Source organism: Pochonia chlamydosporia, chromosome 3 (assembly GCF_001653235.2).
Source record: "Pochonia chlamydosporia 170 chromosome 3, whole genome shotgun sequence".
NCBI lineage: Eukaryota > Fungi > Ascomycota > Sordariomycetes > Hypocreales > Clavicipitaceae > Pochonia > Pochonia chlamydosporia.
In genome coordinates, this window is record NC_035792.1 from 2,092,124 (window position 1) to 2,106,495 (window position 14,372).

At 50.6% G+C, this 14,372-nt stretch overlaps 4 protein-coding genes across 4 annotated transcripts; 2 read left to right on the plus strand and 2 right to left on the minus strand.

Annotated features, from left to right (window-relative positions):
- Positions 1-42: 42 nt before the first annotated feature.
- On the minus strand, positions 43-1,570 carry VFPPC_15805 (alcohol dehydrogenase GroES-like domain-containing protein; the record flags this gene model as incomplete). The annotated part of the gene is made up of 7 exons (XM_022428981.1): positions 43-139; positions 262-354; positions 421-449; positions 508-1,069; positions 1,160-1,306; positions 1,374-1,428; positions 1,489-1,570. 7 exons carry the CDS (start codon positions 1,568-1,570, stop codon positions 43-45), a joined length of 1,065 nt encoding a protein of 354 aa, XP_022284474.1.
- A 5,670-nt stretch (positions 1,571-7,240) lies between these two features.
- Positions 7,241-7,746, plus strand: VFPPC_15806 (hypothetical protein; the record flags this gene model as incomplete). The annotated part of the gene is made up of 2 exons (XM_018293559.1): positions 7,241-7,271; positions 7,388-7,746. 2 exons carry the CDS (start codon positions 7,241-7,243, stop codon positions 7,744-7,746), a joined length of 390 nt encoding a protein of 129 aa, XP_018145102.1.
- An 802-nt stretch (positions 7,747-8,548) lies between these two features.
- VFPPC_13652 (C2H2 type zinc finger domain-containing protein) lies at positions 8,549-10,124 on the plus strand (the record flags this gene model as incomplete). Its single annotated transcript, XM_018291426.1, has 2 exons — positions 8,549-9,945; positions 10,007-10,124. The coding sequence occupies 2 exons, from the start codon at positions 8,549-8,551 to the stop codon at positions 10,122-10,124; spliced, it is 1,515 nt and encodes a 504-aa protein (XP_018145103.1).
- Positions 10,125-10,923: 799 nt separating this feature from the next.
- On the minus strand, positions 10,924-13,789 carry VFPPC_04505 (cysteine protease PalB; the record flags this gene model as incomplete). Its single annotated transcript, XM_018283851.1, has 4 exons — positions 10,924-12,568; positions 12,644-12,957; positions 13,042-13,267; positions 13,344-13,789. 4 exons carry the CDS (start codon positions 13,787-13,789, stop codon positions 10,924-10,926), a joined length of 2,631 nt encoding a protein of 876 aa, XP_018145104.1.
- Positions 13,790-14,372: the final 583 nt, after the last annotated feature.

The following is a 14,372-nucleotide window of genomic DNA, read 5'->3' on the forward strand; positions in this document are numbered from 1 at the left end:
TTTTACTGGCAGCTATCCCTTTACCGCTTCATCTTCTTGCCACTATGGGCGAAAAATTACCTTCTGGACCTTCATCTTATCAAATAGGTCGTATCCTTCCACAGCATCGGCCAGCGACATGACGTGATCGAACATGAACCTGAATTTGCAATTGCACTGGTCAGCCTTGTCGTCACACCCGCTTTCGATCCAGCGTTGGCTTCATAAGAACGCGCTCACCACATGAGGAGGGGACTTGTTGGGTGTAAATATTGAACTTACTCCAATTGGTGCTGCTTCTGCTCCAAGACTTTCAGGGCTTCTGGGAAAACATGACGAACCGGGCACCGGCCCATCTGGAGGCGAACATTTTTTCTGTACAGTGGTTAGACCTCGCCGCTCGCATTACTCCCAGTATCAACAAGGCAAGATTGGTCTTACCCGTATGCCTCATTTCCGGACCAAGGGATCTACAATAAATTGTTTCTTAGCAACGCATCAGAACCAGGCTTACAGTTGGTCGCATACCTCCGCATTGTGGACTCCTATGCTGCTTATGACCCCAAATGGGCGCACGAGGTCGAATGCAGTCCTCAAGGCCGCACTGTGACCTACTGCCTCAACAATCATGTCTGCTCCACGGCCGTCTGTTGCTTCCATGACACGCTGTCGCATCCCCTCTGCATCTTCCTTGAAGTTCAGTGGTTTGCCACCCAGCCGTTCAGCGACTTCCAGTCGACTTTGAACCCCGTCTACTGCGAATAGGTGACGAGGTTGAAGGTGCGACGCACATGCTATGGCGCAGAGACCAACGGGACCACAACCGACGACGACAATGGTAGACTGCGTTACGTCTATGGTTGGAGACAGCTCTACTGCATTCTTTACTCCAAAATATCCCGTAGGGAAGATATCAGCCATCAGGAGCAAAGCTAGGTCGGATATAGTTCCTGGCGCTTTAAAACAAGTGCTGTCTGCGTGCGGCACTCGCACGAACTCGGCCTGGCCCCCATCTAGTCCGACAGAGCCAAAAAGTAAACTGTGGTCACAGCGGGCTGTGAAGCCTCTTTGGCAATAGAAACAATTCCCACTGTAACGTGACGTGTGAGCAAAATTGCCGTGCATTAAGTACTTCTAGGTCATGGGGTTCTCAGATAAACCTATGCTTGAGAAAACGTACCATGATACTGTGAAAGGAGCTACTACCTTGTCACCAACATCAAGCGTACGCACATCGGATCCGACCTCAGTCACGGTACCGGTGAACTCGTGGCCCATGATGAACCCACTGTCTGACTTCTGATGCCCGCGGTAAACGTGTAGCTCTCTTGGGTAGAGTATAGTCAGGCATAAGTCTTGGTGACATAGGAGGGCAAATATGGACGTTGACTCACGAGCCGCACAACGCAGTGGCATGTACTTTTAGAACAACGTCCCTACTGTCTTGCACTGCATTCTTGGTCAATTGCTTGAATTTAACACCCAAGACCGAAACGTGCAAACACTCACCTCGAGGGACTGGACGATCACGGACGGCAACTTGGTGTGGACCGTCGAATACGACTGCCTTCATAGTCTTAGGGTTACTCATACTTGGAGGGTTTGCGAGCACTGTTGTCAGAGTAGGGTTTCGTTCTATCAATGATAGAGTAGTAGCCAGAATGCAAATTGAACTTGGAAAATGATGAATTGGTTGCACCAGCCAGTGTGCCAATGGAGGGGTCCGGTTGCGGCGTTCATTCACCTCGGCTCATAAGTGGGGTTTGTGATGTCGTTTGAAAAGCACATATTGTCAAATGAAGCCTAAAATCTCCTAGGGGAGAAGACTGCTATCATTGAAACATGTGGTTTTGACTGAGTAGAGTTGGTCTAGAGACTTATTGAACTGTGAATCTTCACCGCCTAGGATGCTCCGGTCAACCCAAATAAGAAGATAATGCCACCAACTCTGTGGACCATACATAGCGTGGCCTAACAGTTTTCCCTGCTCATGCCGCTGCAGAGTAGCAAGGCAGGCTGGCAGGATAAGGTATTGATGGGCTGCCCAGTTGCCTGGGTTAGAGTAATCGTCAGATTCGAGCAACCCTTTGTGAGGAGTAGCGATCTTTAATACAGTCTGGTTCCAGCATAGCAACTCCTCGAGTTAGTGAGGAAACTAGCAACGGCAACGGAGTAGAAATTGAACGCTGTGCCACAAGGTTGAGCCAACTCGACTGAGCCGCGAAGCTCACAAACAGGTCGAAGGTGACCATATTCAACCAGGCCGAGGAAAAACGTGCGATAAGCATCGGCCCAGTCAAGGCAGGAACCAATACATGTATGGACACCAGTTTAGTATCCACGAGAATTCTCCACGTTTAGCAAACGATGGAGGCACACCGTGCTTGCGGGCAAGTCCTCTAGTGCTCATTTGTGTCCTGAAATGAGACTTCAAATGTTGTCAGAGGCTGTCAATGTTAGTGAAGGAAGTCTCTACCCATTTGGCGCAAAAACGACTTTCAGAATCCATTGATGCCAACGCCCAACATCCTTGGAGAGCCTACGGAGACAAGAGGAGCTCCCATCTTGCAATCCGCCATGCAAAAAAAAAAAAAAAAAAGTTGGCATTAACTGTGCTCGCTGACGCATGATGAAATGAGCCTGTGCACACATGTTCTGAAATTTTACATATGCGTACACTTGTAGTATCTTTGCTATCGAAGTTCAATGGGCCTCAATTTTTTTTTTGGGGTGTGGGGGGCCAAAGATAATTATTTTCCCGAAGATACTGGTACAGTATCGGGGAGTGCATTGTGTGCTTGTGGTCTGGAATCTTGCTTGACCTGGGGAGGGAACTAAGTTCGGGCATCCTCCGCTCGCCTTTCCACAGGTGGTCCATCAGAGGTGGGTCGGCAATGATGGGAGGCGGGGGGTCAAGGTGCGGCTGATGAAGGTCCATGTCCAGTGAAACCCATCCTCACCCGAGAAGTTTCCATGCAAGTCCGAAGTCGCCAACTGCGTAGTGTAAATAAAGCCTGCAATTGGCGCAAAAAGGACGGCGAGCACGAGTTTCCTCTCCGACCAACATCCCGTTGTTGGTGGCTATCCGAAATGCGCGATTGTGGGAGAAATCCTGACATGTTTAGAATCCCCAAACCCTGGCTCAGTTCCAGGTGAAGTGTCAAGCTGTTGTCGACCATTTTCAATAACGTCTAGTTTGTGCATGTTGGCTGGCTAGTACTGCCCCAGGCTCCTACGGCACCACCGTACCTGGCGCACGCAACCTGGCCAAAACGTTCAATGTTGTGAGTTGTGGACACAAATACCAGACCTTAAGGAGCAACATTGAGGCAAGGGCCCTGGTTATTAGCGTCGCCACCACATCTTCGAATAATGCCCCGAAGATTCAACATGTCAGCAGCAATTCCTTCCAATGAAGCATCAGACACGCTCACTGTGTCGAGCACACTGCCGGCTGCTTACTATTAGGCAAAGCGAAGGCACAACTTGTAACTGTCCGGCGCAATCGCTTGCTTTGGATGAGCTGTGTTGGAAGACTTTATGGCAACCACCTGGTGCTTTCTTCGGAATGGACTCTGGACCTAACTCACTCCCAGGCTCAAATCCAGGTGCTGTGAGAAGTTGGGATGACTGTATACAGAATATCACGCCAAGTTAGGTTCAACCGTAGGGGAACCTAGGAGGATCACACTACTCCTCCTGACGACTTGAACAAACATGGGCAAAACAGGAATCATTAGAAAACAGACTCCGAACAACAGCACCTAGGTACTTTGTCCAACACCTGAAGGTGGAGAAGGCTGAGATCCCTTCTTGCCAGCTAAGCTCTGCGTTTTCAAACACACTAATTATGGTAATGTCTGCCGCTTGATTATTACCCAACATTTGAAACCGTCTGCAAAGTCCATGTCTGGTTGAATTCGCCCGCCTGCTGGCTTAGTGCTTTGGAGACCAGACGGGCGGGTCCTCTTGGGCCATTCACTGTAAGTTGCATGTGGCATTCATGACTGGCGGAACGCGAAAGCCATTAGCAGACTACCAGACATATGTAGAATTTTAGACATGGACTGTCAGTTGCTCATGAGAAAGGCGAGATCATTGAAACAAACCACTGTGCTGTAAGCCAAGTAACAACTTGCATCGCCTGTAGATTTGTATTTGCTAGCTAAGCCACAATGCCTCATCGCAAACGTAGTTGGAAGTAACCAGGGGAATGAACCACGGGAAGCCATTACACTGTTGTTATCTACCAGGCCTACCTAGGCACTTAGACAAGGTATCTGCCTCCACAAGTCTTCGCTCTGGCCGGATGCTAATAATAATTCACTCACTGCCTGCCCGTGCCTTACTGTAACAGCCAGGGCATGTCAACTTGGGTACGTGCACCTGTGTGCCTAGGATCATTTCCTGTGCCTTCAATGGCCCATGGGCAGGGAATCCAGGGGTATCGTACGTAATCTGCCCAATTTGAAGTGTTGGCGACGTGTGACGTGTTATCCATGGCACCTGGGACTCTGGCAGCGAAAAACGCCGAACATGCACCTGCTTTGTGGCCAGGCGTGTAAGGGAGTTCCAGCCTCCTGCTTGTGGAACACACCTGGCGCGTTCCAAATGTCGGCTGGGGTTGGGTCCAGTCGGGGAGGGGGGCAGATTCATGTTCAATGTTGACCCGTGCCATGTTCAGTACCTTTCTGCAGACTGAATTCGTCCGACTCGACCTTGGACCACTGACCACGTTCATCAATGTCGCAATTATATTGTAGTGAGTGAGCCTTGTTGAGCCACCTAGTGTTCCATCTTGTTACCAGGCCTCTTGTGCTATTTGGCATGGGAAGAAGGCTCCGTCCTTGAAAGCCCAGATACTTGCTCAGAATGCCAGCGGCAGCAGATCCGGCAAGGCGGCCAAAAACCTAGGCCGAACCACAAGACTAATCTTGACCAACGAGATGGACTCTGTTCCGAGCCAGTGTCGTACCCCGGTCATTGGTTCATCTCCCGTGCTTCCGCCGTCAGGCGTTGTGGAGGCTTATGGGCCTGGCCCGACATGGAGTTGGCAGGATAATCCCGTACCGGCAGATTGGGGCTTAGATGCCCTCCTTGGTTAGAGCCTCCCATGACCCCAGAGAGCAATGCCCAGGCTCCATCCATACAAGTAATAATGACATCTTGACGACCAGACCAGACAACACTACCAGGTCAGCAACGCTGAGCCTTGATCCACGGACGAACCAGACCTGGACCCGTTTTGCCGACCCTCCCCATTTTTGGTGTGGCGTGGCTAGTTAAGATTTTCTTTGGAGGCCCCTTCTGAAAACAGGATCTTTTGGGGGCATGGCGCTGTTATCCTTCACTCGTCTCAGCTTCTCACTCTTGTTGTGGAAAACTTTCCCAGTGGCCCTGTTGTTTGTCCTTGCTCGGATCGCAGGTCGCAGATTGAGCTCCTGGCTGGAGTTTTGTTGTGCCAGTGACCTTTTGATCCAGCAGCTTTCTCCCAAAGGCGGTTGGTAATAATAGTAGTCGTACCTGTCACATCACAGATCTTTGATATATTGCTCTTTGGCCAATGTGGTTTGGAAATGGTGTGTAGTTTCGCTCCCTGAGGTTCTTTACCACCAAGCTCCAGCTACCTAGGTACAAATATACTCTATGCGTGGGTGCACAGGTACGTGGGTGTTTGAGCAACTACCTAGTCAATAGCTTAAGAGTTCGGGAGTGGCCTCTGGAGTGATCGAACTGGGCTTGCGCCGGGAGCATCTTCGGCGCTTGGGCAAGCATGGTCAACGATGAACATTGAAGTCAGTCTGGTCTACTCCGTACCCAGGTGCTATTTGATCGTGAACCGCCTCCCCTGGGCGTGAGGCTGTACCGAACGGTGGAACTTGGGGCTTGCCGTCGGTGGCCTGTCCCCCCGAAGAAAGGGGGGGGGGGGGCAGAGGGGTGGAGGGGCAAGGATCTGGTCTACTCAAGTGGTCTGGTTGTCTGGTTGTTGCGCCTGGTGTGGTCTAATATTATCCGCGGCCAACAGCAACAGCTCGCAGGGAAAGGCAAATTCTTCGGGGGGGTAGTTTCGCTTGTTGCGTGATGTCAATCCTACAGGAGGCTTCTGGAATAAAATTTCTACATGTATGTATTCTATTCGACAGTGCATTCGACAGGGCACTGGTGCCGACAGGGGAACTTGACCTTGGAGTGGAGTGACTGGTCCTGGTGCCGAGACTTTGAAAATATGCGAGCGTAATCTCTGGTTCATAGTTCGATTGTCCGTGCAACGGTATGTGTTCCAATAGTCGAATTCGAAACTCAAAATGGAGGGACTCGCGACTTATCATTATCAGTTGGCACCCTCCCACCGAATGGCCATGGAGTGAACAACATTGAAGGCACCCTCCCCGGATAGAGCATCTGGAATGCCCATCCCTTCTGTCCCAGGACTCCAGTCCCTACTTCTATCAAGTCCTTTCCCCAGAGAACGCCAAAATGTCACTACGTACTTCTGTCCCTTGGTTAGGACCCCAAGCTTCAAGTCTTGGACCCATGACAACTCGAGTGGAAGTTGGAGTGCTCACGTGCGAACAGAGTACTCCATAAGCAAGCCTCTCTTATGAGGCCAACAATCCTCCTCTTTGGATGTCTCTGGGTGCGACTCTCCCTGCCTTAGGTACCTAGGTACCTAGTAGGTAGCGTAACTTGAGTACATGTAGGTACTCAAGCGCACCAGTGCAAGTGATCCAAACATTATTAGGTATTAAACGCTCGAGGCTAACCCCAGCGTACTTAAGTACTTGAGTACTTTACGCAGTGACTGGCTTCCAACTACCAGTTGACCTCTACCAGATTTTTGGTAGAGTACCCGTGCCAGGGTAGGTACCTACGACCAATGCTCACATGCAATGTTCAAACTTTTGGAGGTCAGGGACCCGGACGCGGGGTTCTAAAGGACAGGCTGCCTACTTCACGAGGATGACACAAGGCCCAATTCTCAACACCAATGTTTACTTTTGCCTAACGTTCAAAGGTCTGGTTCTCGTTCAACTGCTTAGGTAAGTCTGGTACTCCGTAGCAATAATGCTAACCACCAAAAGGCCCGGTTATAAGAGAAAATTTGCTCCTAACCTCAGCCTTGGATGGCCAGCCAGACCGAAGGCAAAAGAGTACAGTAGTGCCGGGCCATTAGAAAGCGCATCGCACTTCCTGTGATCTCTCCGATGGCCAAAAAAAAAAAAAGATGTAGTAACGAGTTAAAGCAAGAGTTGCTAGCAAAATGAGGCCAATGTGCTGGCAATGGATCATTTGCCAGTTTCTTGAACCTGACTGTTCCCCTTCTGTTTGAAGCTTGTCCCGTTTTTGCCTCCATTGAGACCAGACTTCCTCCACTCCATGTCGCAGTGGTAAACACTGAACCCGCCAGTCCGCGCTCCTCTCCCGCGCCCCCGCTCTTGTCGAGGTCAAGACTGGAGGGTCAGTCGACAGGGACTTGACGACAACCGCCCTGCCCTGACTGACCAGACCTCTGGTCTTCTCTTGTCCAGTCTGGTTCGCTTGCTTACACCCTGCCCACTGCAAGCCCTCAAGACCCCAGCCTGTCTGGTTCCTTCTTGTCTTCACCACCTCTCGCAATTCACACGGGCTGGGCTTTCCGATCTTTCATTCTCCCCACTCCGGAGATGTCAAGTGAGTTCCCTTCCCGACCTTGGTCCATCTTCTGAATTTCCGCTTCACCTCATAGTGTCCGTCGTTTGGCCGTTGATTTTGACATACAAGCCTTGACACTGTTCCAACCCTGCCGACCTAGGTACCTACCTACCTTCGTCTCTCGTCTGACTGGAGACCCTATCTCGCAGCCCAAACCAAAACCATTCTCACTCAAGAACCAATCCATCCTTGATCTATTTGGCTCACTTTTAAAGGTTCGCTAAAGCCCCTCCTTGGGCGAGCATTCAATTTCTGCACTACTCGTCCACTCAGCGGTTATAGCACTCGGATTCCTACATTGTAACCCCATAGAGTCGCACGTTGTCAGTCTCTCTTCTGGGAGCAAGGCTGTGTGCCCTGTTGCTATTTTCATTTGCGTAATTCTTCTCGCTGATTGGTTATTTTATCAACAGGAAGGCCATCGTCACTGTTCTGCTAGGCAATCTGCCATTGGAACCCTCCAACGTGAGATGGTTGTATCAGTGTCTGACTGCCAATCGACAACAGGAGTACACACAAATACCATCACAGCCCCGGTTGCCTGATCTCATAGACCTCCTAATTGTCTGCGCCGTCAACAAATAACGGCAACCGAATTGGCAGACAGACTACCCCGACAAGATTTGGCTATCTCATCGCCACGCGAGCACAGTTTCGAGTTCGTGGGCCAGATTTCGAAACAATTGGCCCTTCCTGCTCCTCTTGATACGACAACAAGTTACTCACCAACTCCCGTTTCTGTCCTGGTCCTCGAGTCGCCTGGACTTTCTTGCTGCTCGTTGTTCTGGCGCTAGATCTGCAATTCGTTTGGTGCCCTCGCTGCCCTCTTTTATGAGGGCCATGGCCGGTTAAGCTGCTGACAGCAGACTTGAGAAGTATGACTACGGCTGCCCAGCAGCACCAGCAGCTACAGAATCAACTGGCTGTCGATACATACGACCCTGATGAAGTTGTCCCGCGAGGCAGTCCTCTGATGAAAGCGCTGCACCCGAAGCTCGAGCTCTCCCCCAGTCCACCACCGGACATTCCTCCCGCACAAGTCAGTCTTAGTCCTCTTCCCACCGACGACTATCCAAGGTCTAATCGCCCAAAGATTCGCCCCAGCTCAGGGGATGCCGTTCTCGTGGCATATCTTGACAACGGCCGTCGCCCAGAGATTGCTCGTGCCGCCGGTTGCCGAGCGCTCCCTGGGGTCGACGAGGAAGAAGACGACGGTCTGGTTGGAGACCCATCTTCGCCTGGACAAGTTGCGGCATCGCCAATGCATGTTCGATCCAACGGGAGCGCGTCGGAACCTAGGGCTGCTATGACAAGCCCGAGTCTGCAACACCTGGCGGCAGATGCTCTTCAGGTAGTGACGACAGATTCTGGGCGCGCGTTCATCCCAAGAGAAACCCCAGATATTGCATTGTCGACTCGCCATTTGTCAATCAGTGACGATAGGCCGCACAATACTGCTTACCACCTGTCTTCCAGAGATCCTGCAAAACACAATGCAATATCTAACAGTGTAAACAAATCTCCCGTCACCATGCTCACACCAGCTAGCGGTGGCTTACCGCCTCTCCAGATGGACTCGCCGAAATCTGAAGCCAACAGTCACATTCTCCCATCCATACGGTCGACACTGGGCGATATTAATCACATTCCGTCTGAACCGCCAACGCCAGCTGACAAAGATGTGCCGACACTGCATTGTTCCGGCAATCACTTCTCCCATGCCTCTCCAGGGGCCATAAGACGTCTACCTCCCATGCCGGGATCGCATGTTTCTCCACCGATCTCTCCGAATGAGCCCTATCAGCTCAGCCTACCATCACCACGATCTTTACCCGCATCAAGCCCTTACAGTGGTTATACCTCGAACGGCCTTAATCATCGGCCCAACGCTGAGTATGTCTCGAGTGCGGGTGGTGAGACACCCAGCACAGAGCAATCTGCTCTAACACCATCAACAACCACTTCTGTCGTGGACCGCATGAGCATTGACGGCATAACCAATCCACCCATTGGGCTGTATGTTTGCAACTATGCAGGTTGCACAGCAGCACCCTTTCAAACTCAGTACCTGCTAAACTCTCACGCCAACGTGCATTCGTCTGCTCGACCACATTATTGCCCCGTGCAAGGATGCCCCCGAAGTGAAGGTGGCAAAGGGTTTAAACGGAAAAATGAAATGATACGGCATGGCTTGGTACACGACTCACCCGGCTATGTCTGCCCATTCTGTCCGGATCGGGAGCATAAATATCCGCGTCCTGATAATTTGCAGAGGTAAGACTACATTGAAGTTATCAACATTTGAGGAAGAGCAACATTGACAAATGCGGCATAGACATGTTCGGGTGCATCATGTTGATAAGGATAAAGACGATCCAATGCTTAGAGAAGTATTATCACAGCGACCTGATGGTCCCAACCGTGGCAGAAGGAGACGAGGAGGACAACCCTAGCACCGGGCTTCTTGAGATCGGCAATCCAGACCGAGATTCGACGCATTTGACACTCGAATAGCAGCGCTTGTTTACGACCATGAAGCTTGACGTCTCTCAGCAGGCACCAGGCCGCTTTTTAACGAGATCCATGAGCATAGCAGCATCAAAGCGAGTTTTCAATCACCCCCCCCCCTTTTTTCTCCCCTAGCCGCCCCAGCAAGTCCTTGAGTTTGCACGCAAGTCGTGTGCCAGTCAAGGACAGCCAAATCACCTTGAATATTACGCGTTACAGTATGGTACCAAAATGGATATTGTTATGATTTTGGGTTTGGAGGTCCTCCTGTTCTTTCCCCATCTGGATATTTTTCTCAATGGGACGTCCTAAAAGATGTACCTGGCGTTGAGGTTTTTTATATACCAGGCTATTCATGCCACTTGTCATTTTTTGTATCGCATCTTTTGTCATATTGTCTGCCTCTGGCCGTTAAAGGATTTGTGTTTCGCGGCTTTACCTCTGCCACTTCTACCAGAACCTCAGGCATTCGACATGTGTTATATATACATGCATATACATATTCACTTTCACGGTTTCGTCTCATGTACCGTTTGCAGCGTTACGAAGGGTGACAAATGGAACAAGAGTAAAAAACTGCCAATCGTTCAGCGTACCGCTCTTGTTGGCCCAGTGGTAGGATGATAGAGGATATAGCCCGAAAGTTTCCTGGTGCCTATGCTTTTGGATGGTGCATACGTCTTAAAACGATGCTCCACAGGTCGATCGTTGACCACGGTATTGCCATCAAAGGATTGACGCTACTCAAACACATTCCCAGTCTCCAATCCGCACTGGAGAGTCGCTAGAGATCTCTCCGTCGATGGACAACGTTCCTCCATGAGAGCCCATACTTTCAACAAGTATCCATAGTCCTTCTCTCCTTATACGATCCGGTTCCATGTCAAACTGCGGTGTGCGTATCGTATTTGCAGGGTTTTGGAACTCGTTCTCCCCAGAAACTGCTATTGTGGCTTGTTCTGGGCCCCAACAGTGAATAATTGACACGCGAAGTACTTGTGACGACGGCAAGTTTGCCCTGCTCCCTAGTTGCAATGGTGCACTACTACTATGCATGGAAACACTTGCTTTGGTAAGCCAGGACACATCAAGCGGCAAACGAAATCGCTCATCTCCTTGTGGCAGGTGAATTTGGGGTAGTTTCGTCGCGAATCTACCTGCACTGTCCACAGGCACGGGTCTGATCACGATTGGCGACATCGTTCCAACCCGTAAAGAGAACTGGCCCAACTGTCCTGCGTCGAAAGCAGAACATACCAGAGTATAAACTCCAGTCTCAAGCATTGCGATATCAGCTACCGCACATCCCCGACGATACTCCCCGGACGAAGCCACCAGGTCCTTCACTCTGATGTTGTCCACTCGGCGGCCTTGCGCCCATACTACATCCACATGAACATGAATGTCATCGGTATCAGCACAGAGAAGAATAGATACCGGGGTTCGTCTGTCGATAGAGAGTCTGTACTGCGGATTTTGAAAGTATGTGCAGCACGATGAATTGCCCCCAGATGTTCTTCTTGTCCATGCTCCAAGCTGCTCCGTGAAATGTGACATTGTCTCTGAGGCTTCTTTCACAACTAGTGGACTGTGTGAAAAGAGTGACAGAGTGAAATGGTAGCGAGGCAAAGGCAGCTCGTGTTGATCAACCACTATTGTGTAGGGCCGCCCAGGTCGGATGTAGAGGCGGGCTAGGGTTTGTGGAGAGTCAACGTAGGGGCCGCGGTATATTTCACCACGGCATATTTGTAGCTTTCTCCCACCATTCTCAAACGCTAATATACTCATAAATCCGAGTTGACGGGCTACTGCAGCCATCGAGTCCCGTCTTTCACGGGCGATATCTAGCTCGGCATCGACAAAGTGACGGCTTACTAGGACCCAAATAGTGCCAGCATTGTGTGAACTCACGGAAAATTGTGGATTCCTGGACAAGGATGCACCGTACAACTTTGGGGGAAGCTCCCAGGCAAAGTGGTGGTCTCGGCGACAAGGAAATAATGCCGGATTCCAGTTGAGATACATGGATTCGAAATGCTGCGCAACATCTTCAAAGGCCACCCAAAGTGTGCTAGAAGCAGCGTGTTCCTGCATCGACCGCTTTTGCGAGGACCCATTACTAACGGCTTCGCTCAGACCCGAATGCTGAGTGTTTGACCACCCTAATGTCGTCATGGACGGGCCGTCACACCAGGGATTCTTTATCAGAAGACGTCGGCTGCCACCTGAGGTATCAATGTTCTCAACCGCATAATCATGCTCCCCAATCAAGCCCATAACCTCCTCCTCTTCGGTAGATACCCGGCCAGTTCCCAAGGTCACGACGACATTGCCGGATTTGTGGGCAACCTCTATCCGTTTCCAGACATTGTCTAGGTCGATGTCCTCTCTTCGAACATTGAAGCGGTTAGCGCACAGACAACAATAGAGGCTTCTTCATAGTAGTTGGAAGATATCAAATTACCTTTGCAGGAACAGCTGCTCGGGGATCCAGCCTATAAGCACCCACAAATCCGTGCCTGAATTGCTCCCTGGAAAATCATAACCGCCTCTGACCTTAAGGTACGCTTTCTCGAGCAATGCTGGCCACAAGAGGTATGGATTTTGCCTGTCGACCACAAATAGCGCACGACTCGTCCGTGAGGAAGGCAATCTGTCGTCCACCACAACTTTGCGGGCACATCCATTGAAATTCAGCTTCATCACGTACTTTCCAGAGTGAGAAAGCCTAGGTCTTTTTTTTAGAAGATCAAAAGGGTAGAATATTGATGAAAGAACCTGATAACAAGAGAGAATAAGTTGAGTGATTAGCAAAGAGCATCTGCGGGAAGATGAAGTGGATAGCATTAAGTGCATTCTTACCGTATGCTTCCCTGTCAGCACGTTAAAGGCAGCCGAGAGGCTGGCTACCACGGAGCAGTCTGTCGTGATGTCTTGCACCAAGTTACTGCTCGCAGACACCTGCATCATTGCATCCTCCAAAGCTGTCCTGTCATTCTGCCGGTCCAATTGGAATAACTCTGCCGGTCTGACCCAGGCCGCAAAGTTGGACATCTGGTTTGTGGATAAGGAAAAGGTGGTATTATCTCTGACATTAAGCTGAAGGTTAGTCGAAATCAGAGTGGCAACCCGGATTGGCAAGAAAAGGCAGGGCTAAAACACACGTAAATGAGCCATCGCCTGGCAAGGCATCAAACTCGTCAACCTTCGGCTCGTCTTGCCAGATCGGAAACTCGTTCCCATGTAGTCGTGAACCTAATTGCAAGATGGGTGAGACTGTTGGCTGGGCTACAATCCGTCCCTTAGTGGCTGATGGTACAGGCTGCGCTGTTTCGGAGAGATCACTCTTGAGTCTTTCCGCATATGTGATCATGTCCTGGCATTTGCGTCTGAGGCGAGCCGCGTCCGCTTTGCTAGGTGTATCACCTGCGGCTTTCATGTAGAGCTCGGCTGCTTGGATGGCATAGTCAAGTGCGTCTTTACCAGCGGCTTCAGTGGCCCGGGATTCTGCAGCCTGCAAGTAGCTCGTCGAGTCAGCGAGCTCTAGTCCGTTTCTAATACGGCTTGATGTCATCGGCACGGGCACCACCTGGCGCAAGATGCTCTGCATCTTGAAGAAGTGGTGGATTGTGTCTTTAAGTGAGCTTTCTTCGATAACTGGGCCATCAGCTTACCTGCGCTCTCCTCTCCATGACAGGCCAATATTGCTTCATACATCAGTTTTCCATGGTACAGTGAAGGAAATACAGGTACTGTCCCTCCCTTCAAAGTATGCTTGTATGACCTCACCAAATTTGGTGGCGGCGGAAAGACAAAGTCATAGACTTAGATTTCAATCTCGATGTTGATTTCAGGATGGAGCTTGGAGGGGTCGTGCCAGTAGAGACCTGGTGATCCAAAACAGTATGGCCGCTGGCTGTAGGGCAGGGCCACCAGCCCACCAGACCCGGTGTGTCCTAGGCAGGTGGAGTATGGTCTGGTCTCTTGTGCTGGTATTAAAACCTTGAAAAACCATTGAAGTCCATGTCTGGATGCATGTCTGGTACGGTCTCAGTGGTTTGGCAGCTTCATGTGCCCCAGCCTGTGCACAGGTGCGTGCATCCTCCATCAAATTCTCAATCCCATGCCAGCTGTCGAAGCTTTCAATTGTTGCTGAAGATGCCTTGCGCCACGCAATCAATCGCCCGCCCACA